Raw genomic sequence first — 20258 nt, forward strand, 5'->3', positions numbered from 1 at the left:
TTTCTTCTTTCACATCTTCCAGGAAAGTCATCAGATTGCATCAAACGTTATCAATTTAAGTGAGAATGAACAGCATATCAGTGGAGACTTTTTTTCTCATTTTCTATGAGTAATTTGGTAATGGTTAGAAATGTTAAATGTATACAAGTAATTAGTCTATTGTAATGTTTCCCTTAATTTTACAACATCTTCAGAAACTATAAATAAAAAAAAGGAAAATAGAAAATAATTGAAATCAATAAGAAGGCTTATAGACATGCAAAGTTATTAGTAAAATACAAGAGTTTTAATTAAAGAAGCTGGTTATTTACAAAGGCAGGCTGCTTTCCTGATTGATCGAGAGTGCTGGCTCAGCTCTTTTTCTTTCCCCATTAGCTCCCACTTGCTTTTCTCTGCTCTAATGGGATGTTTACCACATCAGCACCTTCTTTTTAAACATTTGTTCCACAAAGACAGTAAACACAATTACACTATAGACAAATGATACGTGGGGGCAGGTAAGCAAGTATAATTAGTATATTATCTTCGTAATTTGTCATTTTGAGTTCAGAATCTACAGGAAACTTTTGAAATTTTCATGGAAAAGAAAATAAAATTGAGCTGCTACTTTTCTGATGAATTTTTGAGGAATAAAAATATATAATCGTTTCTTCAGATTTCAAAGCAGTTCCACATATATTATAAGACAAATGTATGAAATTACTGTATTTCTAAAGATTTCCCTAAGAATGAATAGCATGCATAAACCAGGTTAAAGTTTTAAGCTTTTCCCTCCTGTGTTATTAAAGAAAATCTTTTAATATATTATTACTGTTGAAAGTAATTTTCTTCATGCTCATGCATAATGTTAAAGAGGAAAAATGTAAAATAATTTCTAAGTTTTCCTGGCATATTCTAGAACATCCTTATAAAAACAATGTGTAACATAAAAGCATTATTTGGAACAAGGTTTTATTTTGCTAACAGAGTAATGCCCCCATTCACAATGATCTAGAATAGAATACACTATTGCCATTAGTTTCTGTTATTCTATTTTTAATTAAAAAATAAGATTTTGGAATAATCTGTACTTACAATAGTAAATAAGAATGCTTACTATTGTAAGTAAGAATGCTGTTCATTCTCAGTTTGCAAAGACTGTTACCAGGAACCCAGGGCTGCTTAACCACTGAGCCACCAGAAGTTTTTGTTTATGTATAACTAATTAAAATAAATTAAAAAAAAATAAAATATAAAAACAAATAAATAAATAAAAATGCATTAGCTTTAATCAACCAATGACAGAACTACAAACTATCCATTGCTCCAGTAGTTGAAATATATATGTCTTTATTAATTTTTGTGGTATATTTTGGTTTAGGAGACAATTGACTTTTGTAACTTATCACCATGCTGAAAAATCCCCAACATTTTTCAGTTTATAGGTAAGAAATATCAATCTTAAAGCAACTTGAAAGACTGAATAGAATATTGAGTGGTTATCAGCCTAGAAGATTCTAGTTAAAAAATATGCCACTGAAGACAATTATGACTCCTTTTATATGAAATGTAGGCGAAGGTTGAGAAAACCAGACTGTCATATTTTCATATATGCTTTTGTCCCTCCCCTCACTGAAAATGCAGTGACTAAGATGACGTTGTGCCTGGGAGGACAAAGAAAAGTGTGAAATGAAACCAGCACCCTTCCTGATAATAGTGAACTAAGAGAGAGCTGGTCTGATGTTGTGCTTAAAGATAAAAAGGGACATGCAGTATCTATTTTAAATGAGATAAGTGTGCTTCATATATCTTGCAGGAACAGAGATAACTTTGTTCCTTTAATCATTATTATTTATTTCTTAAAGCTTAGTCTCTTTCACACCTACACCTATGGAGCTCAGACTTCAGGACTCAGTTCCTATGAATAGAGAGAGTTGTCATTCTCACCAGTAAGCCTGCTAAATAATACTTCCATAAGCTTCAGACTTCACATAGCAGATAAGTTTGTCTCCCCTGACATGACTACATTAATCCACTGAATCAATTTACTTAAGCTGTGCTGTGGAGCAATGCGGCCATGATTTAACTGAGCTTAAAAGTACTTTCAAGTTAGAGTCACCGCTTTACATGTAATACAGCTCTCAGTATCATGGCCTAAGTTGTATTTTGACCCATTGCAGCTATGTGAGAACTATTCTTGTTAGATTTATAGGGTCAGGATGCTCAAACATCAGAAAGGAATTAAAGAGAATGAAGTCAAATCGCTTCAGAAAATTACTCATGACTAGAATAGTAAGAGTAGAACACTTGGTAAGATTCTGCAGGTATCATTTAATCACTTTGATATTTATAAAGTTCTTTAGGTTGCCTAAGATTTTGAAAAATAATTTATTTGGAAAAAAAGCTTAGCTTTTTAGAAATACATGTTTTAGAAACAGCTGTTGGTTACAGTTTATAGTCCGAACATTATTAAATGCTATCAAGACACAATGACACACTTAAAGTATTCAGCCTGCAGTCAAACTGTCATGCTCAACCTGTACACAAACTAAGCTGTATAAAGTCACTAAATTATGCTAAAAATTTATAACATTTTACTAAAATTTCTGTCTGAAAAGTTTGCCTGAAGAACCATTGTAAGCTGTCATTTTATACCCGCTTCCATTTCACTATTAACAACAAAATCTTTTCTTCATTTCTGCTTCTTACAACTTCTGCCTCCTGCAGACCTCTCTTCAAGTTCACATGGTAACCAGCCTCTTTGCTCCCACGTCTCTGTTCAGAGATGGCTTTAACTCTCTGTTCCACTCTGGTTTCACCCTAACCTGTTGTTCATTGCCATAAACTTTGACCCAGAGCCTGAGTCATAGGTCTTTACTGTGACTTTTCACAATAAAGGACAATTCCCAGCACTTTTGCAAAGAGGGGACACTTAGAGAAGAGACCAGCAGAGATAAGGTGGGGTAAGTGAAATAATTTTTTTTCCCTCGCGTTGGTTTCCTTTGTTGAAGTGATGAACTTTTAAATACTCCTTTCTTCCTTGCCTAATATATTGGCAGTCTCAAAAAATAATCCATAAAATAAGAAAATATTTGGAAAACATGAAGATGAATACCTTTAGAGAAGCTCACTAAAGGGAATTGATTTTAATTATTAACAAAGAAATAATTTGTAAATAAGGTGAGACGATGGCTTTCAGATTCTAAAATGCACATGTATAAGGTCAATCAACAAAAGCAGAATACTACTGAAAACTTGCATAGCATACTTACAGATTTTTTTTAAAAATTCAGTCAAAGTTCAGATATAAGTTTATCTCAAGTGGGCCTCAAGGCAAGTAAGACACTTTAATTAACAAAAGTGTCATTGTAAATCTAAAGAAAGCCTAGACAACTTTACATTTTAAAGAATATCATGTACGTTACTCCCCTATGGAATCTCTAGATGTCTCATATCACTGTAGAATCTCCAAGGTTAAATTCTCAATAAATTAATAAATAAATTAAAAAGAAGAAGAAGAAGAGGAGGAGGAGGAGGAGGAGGAGGAGGAGGAGGAATAATAATAATAATAATAATTCTAAAATTCAGGTCTTTCAATAAGTTCATCTTTGAGTAGCTCCAAAATACATTTTGCCTTAGGATGCTATGCTTTTTAAATCTGTATAAGTGATTCCTCTTTCAGGAGGCTCAATGGGGGAGAGAGAAGACTGGGAGCCAAAGTCAAGGGCAAGCAGCCTTCACCTCCCTCAGGGCTTTTGCTTTTCACTCCCCAGACACTGGGTGTCAGTAGACTTCACAAGGTGCAACTGGCCCATAGGAGCCTCTCTCCCACCTCCATTCATTCTGATTCTACATGGATTCAGTTTCCTAACATACCTCCTTTAGTTTATTATGCTATCAGCTATTATTTATTGGGTCCTTAATACGTGCCAGGAAATACTTAAGCATTTCAACTGTACTGTGGCTTTGAATTTTATTCTAAAGAAAACAACCCTCTGAGATGATGGGTGTAATTCTCTCATTTTATAGATGTGGTAGCTGAAATTTAGAAAGATAAAGGTGCTTGCCTATGACAGAAAGTGGAAACAACTGGGGTTTGAATCATCTGGCTGATTTCAAATCCCACGCCCTTGATTACTGCAGTGTGGAATTCAATATGAGATACAGGAGACAGAACTGTCTTCAGATGCGGGGCACATGGAATTCTCAGTATTAGCTACCTTTACCAACCCCTTTATTTCCTCAGTTTGTATTTCCTCCAATTGTAAAGTGAAGTTAATGATAACTGTCCTCTTTAGCTCACAGAAAATTCACTTAGAATGAAGTTTAAAATGGAAATATTTTGTAAACTACAAAGGTCATTTCTAATGTATCTTATATTAAAATGTGTACTTGTATACATTAGATACATGTTAAATTTAGGTCTGACAGTCTGTGGGGTAAGTACAGTGACCATTAACTGAGTATTAGGTTATAGAGAGCTTAATTTCTATGTAGAAATTTCAGAAGAATTAAGTGATTTGGAGTTTGATGATTTGATACAGAAACTGTGGCTTGAAAATTTTCATAGCCAGGACTCCTTTCCCCTCCATGTGGTGGCAAGTAGTAAACTCCACTACAGGGACTAGAAGAACTGGTGTTTGTTAGGGCACCTATGGATGGAAGTGCACCTGTAGCTCATGAAGGTCAGAGAACCAGGAGGCAAAAGCTGTCAAAAACTGTTACCCTTTTTTACTCTCTATGTGGCTGCCTTTTTCTTCACTGTCTCTGACATCTGGTAATTTCTGCTTCCCAACACACATGGTTCAAAAGTAGAAACCTCATTTAGGTTTAACATCTCTTCAGCTGAAAGTTTCTAAGGTAGTATAACCAGTATTCTGGATCCCAAATCTAAATTCTTTGGGGATAAGAATCTTATTGACTCATCCTGGATCAAGTATTTACTCATGAGATTTCTCACCTCTCAGTACTATTAACTTTTGTACTAAGTTTTTCTTTCCATGGGTGATTGGAGGGACCCTCCTGCACACTGGATGGTCAGTGGATCCCTGGTTTCTGTCCTATTCCTGCCAGTAGATGTTCTTCCTCACCTTCCTGTGGTGTCAACCCAGAGTCCAGACCTTCTTCCCAAGTGTGTCCTGGGGGACAAAATCAGTTCTGGTTCAGAAACACTGCCCTTTGACAAAGAATAAAGAAAGTGTCACATAGAACAAATATGGCTCCAGAGACTGACCCTCTAAACAGGGGAACTTTTTAGAGAAAGACCTATATTTGCTTGGTGATTATCTTACATGTTGCCTACTATAAAAATAAGAGATGATAAGATGATAATTGAAATTATAATTTTCATAAATTTTGGCCAACATAACCAAATCAAAAGTTTCAATACTTTGAAACAGTATATAAATTGAAGAAAATTTTTATTTTCAATTAAGGTTGGGGAAAATCCATTATGTTGTTTTCCTATTTCACCTTAACATGGTGATTTTTTTTTTTTTTTTTAACTACTGGGATTGAACCCAGGGGTACTTAACCACTGAGTCACATCCCCAGTCCTTTTTTTATTTTATTTAGTCATGGCCTCACAGAGTTGCTTAGGGTCTGACAATTGCTGAGGCTGGCTTTGAATTTGTGATACTCCTGCCTCAGCCTCCTGCTGGGATTCCAGGCATGTGCCACTGTGCTCAGTTTAACATGGTTATTTCCAAGCTTTTTGCATATATACCAATCAGAGAATATTTGTTATCCATATGTAACTGTACAGCATGTAATAGAGATATAATCTGAGTATACTGCTGCGGTTGCATTGTACAAAATACTTGTAAAATAAGATAAAAATGAAATTACCAATTAAAATTATTTTATTTATTAATAGCCTTTGAAAGTATTATTTCTAATAGTGTTATTTTGTTGGAATTCTGGTCTGGAGGAGAGGGTATAGACTTCTTTCTCCCTGCCCACTGCATTTAACTGTAAACTCTGATAACAGCAAAAGAGGCAACCACCCACCAAAGGAGAATTCTGAAGTGCAGTAGGAGGAAGGCAGCCTGACTTTGAACCCAGCACGGAAGGAACAACTCATGGCAGGGATACTTAACCCTTCCCTCTACCCAAGAGAAGAAAGAGACCTTTTACCACACCATTGTTGCTCAAATCCAAGTTCCCTCATCCCTAGATCCAAAGTTCCTTCCTTAACAGGAATGTGGGCCATCCTCCCATAGTGTCCCACCCAAACTAGCCACCCACAGGGAAGCAGCTTTGATCCCTCCGAAAATAAAGTAGGTAAGTGTATAATGGCTTATTCTCTCCTTTGACAGTTTAGAAGCGCTTTCCCATGAAAAACTAGAGATCGTTATGCACTTCAATAATTCCCATGGTTACTTGTCACTTCATTACAAAGCACTGCGATGATTCTTCTTTATTCTAGAGACCTGGACTTCTTACAATTGGCCACATCAATGTCATCTCAGCATTGTGCACCCCTTGGTTTTGACTTCTTTTTTATTAAAACATTGTCTCCAAACATTGTAGAGAATGAGTTTCACACAGCAGTCTAATCTTACTTTAGAATCCTCTTTAAAATTCTTGTCAAAACATTCCTGGCCATAAAATATTGTTTCTATTAAATAAGTTAATTTAAATCTAAACTGAGATACTATTTTTCATCTAACCATTTGACAAAGATCCGAAAGTTTGATAATGTAGTGCTTTGTCCAGGGAATAGGGAGACAGGCATTCATTCATATCGCTCCTGGTAGAGGTAATTGTTAGCAACCACCACAGAGAATAAGATCTCTGTGTTGGTGATCTCTATCAAATTGCAAATACATATCTGTGACCCTACAAATGCCATTTCTAAGAATACTGCAAATGATTCATACACATAAGGACAGGTTGTAAAAACCAATTGCAGTATAATCACCTCCAAAGGCCCATGTGTTAAAGACTTGGTCCCTATGCCAAGTGCCACTGGGTGGCAGCAGAACATTTAAGAGGTGGGACCTAGTGGGAAGTTTTAGGTCATTGGGTGCTGACCTCCCCCCATGAGAAGAGTTTGCTCTGTGACACACTCCCTTCTGTGACATACTACCTTGTAACAGTCAACAGGGCCAATCACTCCTAGAGTAAGACCTTCAAAATTGTGAGCAAAATAAGTACTCTTTATAAGTTTATTATATTAGGTATTTGTTATAGCAACAGAAAGCTGAATAGCACACACAGTACAACATGAGAAACCTACTAATATCTGAGCCAAAAGGGGTGGGATATGTATACATATTCTGTGAATATGTATAAATTATGATTGAGAAAAATAATCAAAATTATCAATTATATTTGTTGTCTATCTAGGGCCACTGAGGGATACAGGTGAGACGATACTTTTTACTTTATTCTATTATATTTCATGAATTTTTAATATGATGATATTCAAAAATTTTTAAAATAAACTTAAGAATTCATTTACCATTGAAAATATATCTTGTACTTCCTCCTTTGATGGTTTACAATAAAGCAATTCTTTTTATTTGTTTATTTTTTGCTGTTATTCAAACAAAATCTAGCAAATATCATGAACTGAGACAAATTAAAAATCTTTAAACTTTCATCCAATAGCCAAGCTTCCACAATATATAATATTTGTATGTAAAAATTTACAACAATATTTTCTGTCTTCTAGGCACACAAAGGAATACTTACTATTGTCACAACAGCACTTTTCAAATATTATTCTAACCATTATTATTGCAGAAGGAAGAACATGTATAGGGCATTTTGTTTTCCATTTATTTATTCATTCACTCATTCATTCATTCATTCATTCATTCATTCATTTATTTTTGGTTCCAGGGATTGAACCCAGGGGCACTTAACAACTGAACCACATCCCCAGCCTGTACTTTTACTTTTCTATTTTTAGACAGGGTTTCAATAAGTTGCTCAGGGACTTGCTAAGTTGCTGAGGCTGGCTTTGGAATTGTGATCCTTCTGCCTCAGCCTCCTGAGCTGCTGGGATTACAGGGTGCACCACTGCACCCAGCTGCTTTCCATTTTTAAAGAAACCATTTATACCTGTGATTGGTGAAAGCTCAGGGGTAGATAGCTTATGACTTTAAGCATACTGAAAATATTAGCTATTTGTCTCTATACTTAGTGTGGTTTGATATTAAGTGCCTAAGCAATGATGTTATCGTCATACTTATATTACCCAATGGTAAACCAAAAAACACTCAGAGCAAGATTTATGTCAACAATAGTGAATATACATGCGTACTTCACCCAGTTTACACCCCTGTGCCTACAATAGTGCCTGGAATATAGCAGGTACACAGTATCCTTTTTGTCGTTTCTTTTTCTTGCCACTGAATGGTAATATAACTGCTTGGGAAAGGAACTAAAATATCTGTTTTACCTGAAACTGAATTAATATAATTTTGTTCACATTTAGATTTCCTACTGCTACTGATAAGCAAGTTATGAAGTCCTAGCTAACCACCACAGCTAAGCTGTGAAATTATTAACCTAGAAACTCCAAATAAATATAAGAAGCAACTACATATGTTTAATTTAACCATTTCAAACTTTTTTTTTTTCTGTTGACTACTTACAGGTCTGACAATGATTTTCTGTGGGTCCCCAGCACCTGCCAGTACAGGACTTATGGCAACGTCCACCTGCAGAAGAGGAACAAGGAGGGAAAGAAGGTCATGTACATTTTAATCTTTTATTCCTGAATGAGGAGGGACTCCGCAAAGGACGTATTCTTGCCCTTTTACGAAAATTTTATGTCAGTAGAGTTGAGGCCTAGTGCATAAAATGCTCACTTACATAGTAAAACTTGAATGTTCAATATATGCAAAACTGAAGTACAATCTCCTGGTATTCAAAATCTTCTCAACATTGTATATGAAAAAGAAATGAATGAATTTGTAAATTTTCCCAGAAAGTCAGAAGTAAATCGTTATATTAAATAAGTTTCACTTTGTTGAAGAATTTTGTTGTATTGATCTATTCTATTTGGTATAATTTCCAAAGTTCAGAGCTTATTGATTCCAATAGATATTACAAAATAAGTTTATAGTTAAAAGAAATCAAGTCTGTGAAAGCAAGAATACATTCTTTAAAACACATGACAAAACATCAGAATAAAAGGCAAAATTAAGCATTTAAAAGAGCTAAATTTTTTAGAAAACAATTTCAGTTATTTAATACATGCTTTCACAATTTTTATTGATACTGTATGCATTTTCAAATATTGGCCTTTAACTTCTATGGTGGCATCTTTATCTGCAGTGGATATCAGCCTCAACAAACATAGTTGTCCCACAGAGAAATAACCATAGACTCAACAATAAAAATATTAGCTAGAAGATGTGGATGCTAATTCACAATAAGGGGGAGGATAGGGAAGAATAAAGTTACTTTATTTTAGGTAGAGGGGAGTGAAGGGTGGGGAAGGGGTATGAGGGAAGAAATGACATTACTATCTCAAGTACATGTATGACTGCATGACCCAATATGTATAATCAGAAAAATGAAAGACTATACACCATTTATGTATGATCTATCAAAATGTATAAATGCATTCTACTGTCATGTACAACTACTCAGAACAAATAAAATTTTTAAGAATATTACCTAGAAGAAAGAGATCATGTAAAAATGACTTTGTGTGAAGCTGACTTCTGAATTTCATTCTAAATTTGGGCACATGGATTATTTTTTAGAATGAAAAATACACATGAAAGTCTACTAAAGACAAAACTATTCTATAATAAGGTTCTTATTAAACCTCTGTTAACTTCAAGTATTAATTGTGAATTCAAAGTGTCTAATAAAGTGAGCTCTATTGTGAAAATTATCAAATAGAGTTTAACAAATGTTTCCATCCTCCCTTGCCACATGGTTTTTAAATACTCAGCTTGAACATTCTTACTCCTTGGAGGTTTTCCCCCTTGCAGTGAAATTGCCTGAGTGAACCCCAGATAATAAACACCTTCAGAGTTATAATACAGATTCAGTGGACACTTTCTCTGGGTTGGCTTTAGCCCGTCCCGATGATCTGCCCTCAGAAGGGAACAGTAGTGTTTCCAAGTCAATACATGGTTAGGATTAATTCAAGTCATCTCTTCAAAAGTATGGGGATCCTTGCTACAGCAGAATTTATTTAAAGCAGTTCTGTTTGTGATCGCTGCTACTGACATCACCAGTGTGTAATATCCTGTCACTCTGCCATCTGTTTATTTAGATCTAAACACATTATAACTACATAATGCAAGCTCATTCTAGCTGACAGGAAAAGGACTCCATCTGGCCTGAACAATATAACTTTAATCAGTGATAATGATAATTATTATTAAAAACTTACTGGAGTTCCTTTGTACCATGCTAATAAATCTAAATTGATTTATACCAGCGGAAATTAGAAAGGACTGTGAGACAAACTGGGAAGTAAGGAAAACTTTTTGAAGAACAAAACTTTTTTATGAGAAAGTATCTAATGTTAATGTGCCTTCTTAGATAGGTTGAAATTCTGCGAATATACCCACCAAGTGGTTTGTAAATTCAAAATATCTGGAGCACAGGATGACCTACCATTTAATCTATGTCTACTTTAATTGTGTTTGAGCTAATAAAATATTTAGATTTATTCTTTATGATCAGAATTCTATCTAGTTGGATAAATAAAAGAAGGAAAAACAGAGAAACAGATAAGATACACTAGTAAAAGATACTTTAACACTCTCAATATTTACTTTTGACAGGATTAAAATTTTTTGACTTTTTATTTTTCAAGTTTCAATTCATCACCTGGAGATAGATTCTCAGATTTGACATAAAAGGCCCATAAATATGTATAATGTTTATGTTTGCATTAGTTAAAATAATGTAAAGTAATGTGATATTTTTTAAATGGTGTATTTCTTGAAATATTGTTCATCATTAATGACATATTGGAGTCAAACTCACTTATTTAGAAATGAGTGACATGGAACGTGCACTTAAAGTCTTAACCTTGTCTACTTGCTGCTATGAGATTTTGGTTTAGTTTCCATTTCTCATCTGTATTTCAACAAAATATTATTACTGGTATAAAAAGATGCCTCCAGCAATTGCTTCTCTTCCCAGATTTTAACAGAATCTTCTCTTCCTTCCACACACTTTGAAAACTAAGAGGAGACATGTTGGGGTCTTAAGCCCCCTTGCTCTTCTCGACCAGCGGCAAGGGAAGGGGACACTCCCCAACAAGGTCAGATGGGGATAGGTAAGGCCGACTGACCGCCCACTCCCAGCCCTCCAGGCAGAGGACAATCAGACGTGTCAGGGAGACCCCTCACAGCAGGAACTTGTTTATTGAGGAAATCACACAGCTTTTATGTAGGGTGGGGGCTAGGTGAGAACCAATCAGCTTAAAGGTCAGCAAGGCATGGGGTGTTCACGCAGGCAAAAGTCCCATAAGACTATATGGCAAGCACGAGCTGATCACGTTCGCGGAACTATTGTTAACCAATCCCTGACGTGGTCCGATTCATCATGATTAACTATTGAAACCGCCTTTGAGGCCTTGATCTTGCTCACTCCCCAGGGAGTAAGGAGTCAGCCTGAGTTAGTTAACATGTCATTAGTCCCAACAGAGACAGTCCCTTGGTCCATACGTTTAAGAATCCATTACCACCAAGACAGAGGAGGGACTTGACTGGCATGTGCTTCTATAAGCTGTTGCTTGGCCTGTACTACCTTGATTTAACTGTCTCTCTGGAGCTTTGACTCTTTTTGAATCTGACTAGGTGTTCAGTTCAGCTTTGATCTTCAAAATGGTGCAATATAGGATGCATGCATCAACACTGTTTTCATAGAGTTGTTGCAATAAACTCAATATCACAACATCTCTGGACAGGAATTCACCATTTACTACCCTTTCAGACCTGCCACCTTAATTTGATACTTATGGATAATTGGCCAGTGCAGTCCTATGGAATATCATAGTTAAATGCTTTAAAGCTTTTTAGCCTTTTGTTTCCACCATTTCTGCTGCACAAAAGTATCAAAGAGATGATGGGGTAAAAACTTGCTGTTTCCATAGCAATTATCTGTCTTACACAGGAAAAACAACAATTTCTATCATCTTTGCTTCCATCTATCTCCTCCTAATTACTTCATAAGCACCTTTATTGTTCTGTGTATTAGGTATAATGTTAAGTATTAGAGATAAAATATTGAGCTGAAACAGACACGGCTACCATCCTCAGAGAGTTTAGAATTAATTCCACATCATACTGAAAGGAAAAAGTTTTGACTATTCTGTATTTTGTTTATTGTCCATGGGATTAAGGGAAAAAGCCAACATTTTAACATTTTAACAGCATTCTAACTCAGGTAAGAAAATTTAGACAAGGCCACTTTGAGTGAGATCATCCCAATACATTGCCTATGGCTCAGAATTCTGCTGTATTCTTAACATAATGATTTATCTTTGCATCATCTAGAATGAGATTGCCCCTGAGCATTTCAGTGGAGAGGACAGTTGTGGAATCTGAAAGGCCCCTTGTTTGTCTCCTAACAGAAATATAAATGTCTCATTTCTTTCCTTTTTCTTTTCTTTCTTCTCTCTCCTTCCCCAATCCCCACCCAGGATTGAACCCAGATGCACTTTACCACCGAACTACATCCCCAGCTTCCCTTTTTGTTTTATTTTTTATTTTGAGACAAGTTCTCACCAAGTTGCTTAGGGCCTCACTAAATTGCTGAGGCTGGTTTTGAACTTACAACTTTCCTGCTTCAGCCTCCTGAGTCACTGGGATTACAGGTATGTGCCACCACACTGGCTCAGTGTCCAATTTCTTATTGAGGACATTTTTTCTGCTCTCTGTTCTCAGGTATACAGTATTTTCAGTAGCCCTGATTTCATGAGGAAACCATACCACACATGTCACTAGTATTTTAGTGTAAATTAGTCTTATAAGCTACTTCTCAAGGCATAGGTTTTACAAATGAGGACTGAAAAGAGAAAAACTTATCAGATATTAGAGTATAAAAATGGGAACAGTATTTTGCGACTTTGCCAGTGCTGTCCAAATCTGTCCATTTCCCTGTCTCAACCTGTTCTATGACTATTTTCCATTGTTTATTGCAATAATTCTCTTAAAGCTACGTGAAAAAATATGGCACTTTTTCACTTAGAAATGAAGAATCTGACATTTCCATATGGCTTAGTGAGAGCAGAGCTATTTAAATTAATATCTGCTGTCATTATGACTCAAACAAAGAGATAAAATTTTAAAAAACAGAATTTTATACCAATGTTTCTGTTTGGGTGGTAACTATATTAATGTTTAAAATAAGGTCTGATTATTCCATATCAGCATTATTTCAATTCACAAGCAACCCCTTCTGCTTTGACAGTATATTATTCATCATGGAGTTAGCAAATAGGACTAAGTTCATCTTTTATGCTTGTCCAGCAGATGTTACTAAAAATGTATCTTTTGCATTCTTTTTTAAGAAAGTAGAGTCCTTGAGCTGCTTTTATATTTTCAAGAGTCATAAATTTATGCTAGAAGTTTTGCTTGTTTGTGTGACCGCCTGACAGGAGAGATGAGATTCAATATCTACCTCTGTAATGCTTTCTGCAAGTAATATGCCTGGACAGTTGAAGAGTTACAAAATAGGAAGTCACTGGCAACCGTAAAAGATTATATCCTAAAACTGCCTCTAGCTAGAGGCAGTGCAGTTATATCCCTAGATTCTTCTTTCAATCCTTTTAAAAGTTGGCACTCTTGACCTCTTAAAATGGCTTTTATTGGGGAAAGAAGTGAGAAAATAATATCTTTTTCATGAGCATATAATTCAAAAGAAGGCATGGAACATTTACTGAAGGCCTACATTAAACCAGTCTGGATTCTTGGTGGGGGGATAAAAAATGAAGAAGTCAGTGTCCTGCCCTCTAGGAGCTTTCAGGGCACAGGAAATAGAGAAATAAGGAGGTAGCCTTGCTAACCATCCAATGTAGTAAAACGCAGGTATGCATAAGTGAAGAGGAAGGGGTTGAGAAAGGCTCTGCGAAAGGGCACACATTTCAAGCAGACATAATGCCCACTTTGTCCAGTAGAGAAGAGAGGAGAAGAATTTTCCAGGCCTGAGGATTAACCCACGCAGTTCCACAGAGGCCTGGAGGAGCACAGCTCTTTACAGCCATAATGTATACTTCACAGTTTCCTGAGGACAATTTGCAGGAGTCTTAGTAGGTGGAGTTTGAGTTTACATTGCAAGCTGGAAGCCTTCTATCCTGCTGGAGTTCACTGCACACACATATTATGGAATTGGAGCATTGAAATGATATGATTTGACCTGGAGTGTAGAAACCGGTTTTGTGTCATGGTTCCCAAAAGTTAGTATGGACACCTGAGTAGCCTGTGCAAGATGCTGGTTTTATAGTCCTGGGTAAAGTGTAGGAATCCAAATTTTTCAAAAAGCAGTACAAGGGATTCTGATGCTAATAGATCCAAAACGAGAGAGTGTAAACAGATTAGAACTTGGCATATAATTCCAAACTTGGTTAGTACCTTGGCTACATCTTGAAACAATATTTAAGTGTTAGATGTGATCAGATGCTGGATATCTAAGCTCTCAGACTTAGTGTTGAGATCTAACAGTCTCTCATGTCCCGCTGTTTACACCTTGATTTGTGGACAAATTTCTATCAAATTGTACTTTTTCTTCAGCAGATACATAATTTTACTCAAATTTAAATTATTATAAACCACTCATATATAATAAAGTCTCAATAGGATTCCAGCAAATGACATATTAGTAGGAGTTAATGACATTGTAATGTGGAGTTGCTCTTCTTTATCAGATTTTCATAGTTCCCTTGTTCTTCCCTGACAGTCCCTATTGTCCTATGTTTATTCATCCCCCACTTTTGTTATTTAAATTGACTTTACTTTGGCTTTCAGTCTCAATTCAATTTTCCTATCTTTCCTCTTACTTTAAAAATGTATTATTTAATAGGAACTTTAACTTTTATACATTTTGATTGTCAGAAAAAGATGAGCAGGTATTTTCACTTGCTTAGGAAGATAAAGGTAATTTTTAAAAAGTATATCGTAGGAAATTTTCATCTCATTATACATTTAATAAGGGGTTAGTAATTAAAAATATTTTAAGTAGTTACTGTACTGAAACAAAAATAGGTATTGTGAACCTTGTTAAGCTAGATTTTTCTACAGATACCATCATGTTATTCGGTCAAGCAATTGATGGCACAAGGATTTAAAAAAGCATATGTACTCATGTGATGAAGATAAATTTTGAGCAGAAGTGTGAAATATATCAAATTTAGCCTGCAACACTTCTATTCACCCTGCCGCAGGGGACCAACTCCCTACTGCTAATCAATGACTGCCAGAGCATACAATATCTTCCCCAGCACCACCTCAGACAGAGTTTCAAATGGGATAGCTAAAGGACAGACCAGTTACTGTGGCACAGAGTTGTGCAAAGGTTGGAAAAGACTGAGCCCTCTGTAAACTGTCATTCTTCCTGAGCCCATCTGAACATACAAATCAATTCCAAGGAGAAATGAAAATGGCAGAAATTCTAAGTATAGAAGGATAGCCAGGTAGGAAAATGTGGGGAAATCTACAAAAGTGCCATTGTTCAAAATCTGTTAAATCATGAATAGAGGCAACTAAGCATGTTGAGCTTAGGTCTATTGTTACACATAGATTGAAGTGGAATAGCCAGATCAACACAAATTCCACAGTCAAAAACAAAATTGATAATAATATATTTAGAACCAAAGATTGCTGATTATTGCATTTATTTGTAGACTCCTGTGATCATAAGAATCACTGATAGAAGTAATCTAACATATATTATGGTAAAGATAGAATAGACATAAACAGACGAAAGGAATAACTTTTCTGAACGAATGCAAATATCTGTGATATTACTGTCCTAGGTATACTATATTCCTCTCAGCACACATTCAAATTTCTTTAAGCTACTATAACCACTAGAAATGAACTTCAACGAGAATAATATTAAAGGGTCCAAACACTTTTAAAACAGTCATGCTTCTAATAACATGAAGTGACTAAATATTAGAAGGAAAAATGAAATTTTTCCTGGGAAAATAAAAATTTTATATGTGATATAAAAGTGATGTAAAATAGATCACTTTTATAATAAATCAAACAATTAAAAAAGCATTAATTTTTACTTTATAGCTGTTAGTATGATGTAGAGTATAAGAATTTCACCTACCATAGAACAGAATTAACTTCAGTCAATGTCAAATGCATTTATGAACATATAGATAAGGGATCTCAACAAACTGAAAAACCCTACTAGCAGACTTATTGAATACATTAAGGTGAGGCTGCTGCTTGCAATCTACAGTAGCAATAATAGCACTTACTATAAACCCTCCAGGGCCACCGAGAGCATCCAGGGGCATCCTTCAGAGTATAATCTATCTACATGTACCCCTTACAGATTTAAATGTGCAACCTGTTCAGCCATGTGTGGTGGGATATTGTAAGCATTTCACCTACATTAACTCATTTAATTCTTATACAACCCTAACATCCTACAAAATTTGTATCTATAGCCCAGACAATGTGGAATACAAGCTTGTGCTCCCATCTGCTTATGGAATTTCTCCACCTGTATGATTAGTATGCATTTGAACCTTTTTTATATCCAAAACTGAATCACTGGTCTTCCCACCCTGCCAAAACATTATTCCTATAAAGACTTCCCCATTTCAGTCAACAGCAGCTCAATTCTTCCCAGTAGCTCAGGCCAAATATCTGTAGTCAACCTTAGCTCCTTTATTTTTATTCTTTCACAACTTAGCTCCAAATTCATTAATAAATCCAATTGTCCCCAACTTCAAAATGTGTCTAGTATTCAATCATTTCTCACCATCTGCTCCATTTTCATCATAAGATAGGTTATAATCATGTCTTGCTTAGATTAATGCAATAACCTACTTGATGTCCTAGCTTCCTATCTGAGCCCTTTACAGTATATTCTCAATATAACCGTAGTGATCTTAGGCCATATAGAAATGCAGAAAAATATAAAAGAAAATAAAAATCATTTATAACATTTGCACTCTGATTTTTTTATGTTTTTGAAGTAAATGTAGTTTTAAAATAGAATACTTTATATAGTTTGTGATGTATTTTCACTTTACATTTTATCCTAAACATTTTTCAGTCACCTTAAACCAATATGATTTTTATTTCTTTCAGTAGATTTATTCTATCAGATAGACATTTCACAATTCAATGAGCTATTTTGCTTTATGGGGTATTTTTGCTGGAGAATATAGATCAATACATATTTTTAAATAAAATTAAGAAAATGTTACTAATTTCATGCCTGTTTTTCACAAGATTCACAGTTTGTTGAAAGATGATTTGGATATTATAATTGGATGATGTCTTTCATTATTTCCTCCTTGAAAGTACTCATGGGACCTGGGTGGTTGTATAGATTAAAGATGAGTAGCACATACATCAGAACAGGTGATGAAAGGATCAATGCGCTGTCTCCAACAAGTGCCAGAGGGCTCCATACACATCTATCATATTTGATCTTTTTATCACCAACTTGGATCAAACATTTGAAATATGCTTACCATATTTGCAAATGACACAAACCTGAAAGGGGATAGGAAATGCTCTTATGCAGAATACTGTTCAAATTTTAAGGGGATTTGGTCAATGAGATCATGAACCAAAACTAAAAATGTGAAGTTTAATAGCATCCATGTAAATTCCTGCATTTGTAGCTCTAATCAATAATTCATGTAAATACCAACAGATACACACATATACACAAAGTCTGGATGAGACATGTCAGAATTTCAATTATCACTCTGCTATTGGGCATGTTATTCCTCAGGCAGGTTAATTAACTTCTCTCACTCTGATTTTGCTTTTGTTCTTTGTATTGAAGTGTTCACCTTAGACCAACACCACCCTGTACTATGCAATCTAGACAACACTATCCACCTTGTTCTCCTCACTGTATAGTCTCGCTTTATCGAGCATATTCGACACAGTGGCCTATGTGTTTTACACATCTCTCTGAATTTGCAACATACGTGCATTCATTACTTGTCTAAATCTGAAAGTAAGAAAATGGAAATAATTTTTTAAGTGAAGCCAGAGAATTGTCCTTTATACTATGTCAGCCCTTCTTGATGCATAGCATGTTCACTAGTCAAAATGTTTGTTCTTGCCCATTTTTTTTTTCATTTCTAATTGGCAATTACTTTGATTCTACTTTGTTTATTAAGGCACAGCAGTAAATGGGTCTAAAATAAATGTCAATTAAATATAAACACATTTTAGTATTTGGCATGTATTTCCAAAGGAGAATGTGATAGGAAATTACAGCCCACAGTTTAGAGAAACTAAAATTGTCAAAATACTATTGAGAACATAACCAATTTATAATATTGTCAACTACTTTCCTCAGTGTCCATATAAATCAAACACTTAGAGAAGCAAGTGATGGTAAAAAGTAGAAAAATATAAAATTTCACTAAGTGCTGATAAAAAGTAGTAAAGAGCATTTTTGAAATCATGTTTTAAATAAAGCTTCAGTCTTCATTATTTATCATCGTTGGGATCTTGAACAAGGAACTACGTAAGGGCTGACTCCCTCATTAATAAAATACAGCTGATGACACCTACTTCATACACAGGGAAGGTGATACTAAGTGGAATAACATAAAATTCTGGCAAGTAATAAGCATCAGTCAATGTTAGCTCCCTTATCCCTCCACCTCAACACTATATAAAGATATTAGAAGAAAGCAAAGAGAAACAACGAGCTGGAGAGATTGAGAAGAAATGATACAGCACATACATTGTGTATTTTGGAGACAGAAATGTATATGACAGGTTGAAACCATGAATTACCATAGGTCAAGTAATAGAAAGGCAGGGAGGTGTGACATGTTGGGGCTTTGGCAGGTTTGGCAAATAAGGGCAAGTGGGTTTCAAAGGGGTTTTTGTGTGCATTGAAAAAGCAGGAAGAGCCCCAGTCCTGGCATGAATGTGACTTAGAACCCATCCAGGGACACACTCTACTACTGGAATTACTCTCTTGCAAACTCCAAGGAGGTGCACATCGAGGGGAAGAGCGAGCACAGGGAGTGAATTTCAAGGTTTGTTCCAGAGAGGGAGACAGAGCCCAGGTTGGAGCAAACCTTTAGATGAGTTGATGTTCCTGATGCCAGGGTCTCTGCTCCCTGCCCGGCCTTTGTAAGATTGCTAGTCAACATTAATGGATCCTTGAGTGGCTGTAACCACCCACACGTCCATTTCTGAGAGTGGTGTCACATTCAAGAAATGTGGTTTAACAGTCAAAATGTAAACCAAACAAAATTGACTCCTTTCAAAGGGACATTAAATGCATTCCAAAGCATTGCCTATGGCAACAGCTGTAAACTTCTTCTCTGAAGTCTGTCACCCACCACCACTCCACCCCCAAGCTGTCTCTCTTCCTGATCTCCTGTCATGAAACTTCACCCTCCTACCCCTAGCTCCATTGTATCATTGCTATATGAGTGATGGACTCAGACATTCTCTCTAAATACACATTTTTATTCCATTTGACTCTCTGGTATAAATAATTATCTGTCCACATATGTATCCTGAAGGTGACTGTAACATCCTAGGAATAATTTGTGCATGTGCACATGTGTATGTGTGTGTGTGTGTGTGTGTGTGTGTGTGTGTGCACGTACATGTATGTGTGTAGGAGGCAGGACAATTTGATGGGATGAAAGGGTTAGGGAGACAGAATGTTTGAGAGTGTGAGGAAGAAAAATTGTGGATATTCCTATAATTGTTATCTTTGTCCTTCTCTGTCCTCAGTGCTTGAGAACCAATGTATTAGCTCCATTTCCCCATGAGCATAAAGGAATGGCTATAACCCATGTGCAGGGGAGTCTCCATGAGCTACCTATTTTCATACACTTGACAGATCCAAGAATAGATTTATCTTCCCTGCTCTATGAATCAATAAGTAAAGAATGGTATCATGAGGAAACTGAGATGGACGAAATTATTACAAGTTCATTAAAGGAAAGAACCAGTTCTTCTTCACAGTTTCTAACAGTGCTTAAAACACAATAGACTTCTCAGATTGAATAAAGCAACATTTCTTCTAAGAGGCCCATATTTTCACACCATAGCACTAACAACAGCTTCTTCAACCCTGAGTAAATTTTGAAAGGTCTTATAATGTCTGTG

General features: G+C 35.7%; 1 protein-coding gene across 1 annotated transcript in view; it reads right to left on the minus strand.

Moving 5' to 3' along the window:
• Window positions 1-20258, minus strand: part of ERBB4 (erb-b2 receptor tyrosine kinase 4) — a 1167248-nt gene that overhangs the window by 345423 nt on the left and 801567 nt on the right. The window contains 1 exon segment of the mRNA XM_079135547.1: window positions 8586-8651. Within this exon segment, the coding sequence (XP_078991673.1) occupies window positions 8586-8651 (66 nt within the window).

The sequence above is a fragment of the Sciurus vulgaris genome, assembly GCF_902686455.1.
Source record: "Sciurus vulgaris genome assembly, chromosome: 3".
Lineage (NCBI taxonomy): Eukaryota > Metazoa > Chordata > Mammalia > Rodentia > Sciuridae > Sciurus > Sciurus vulgaris.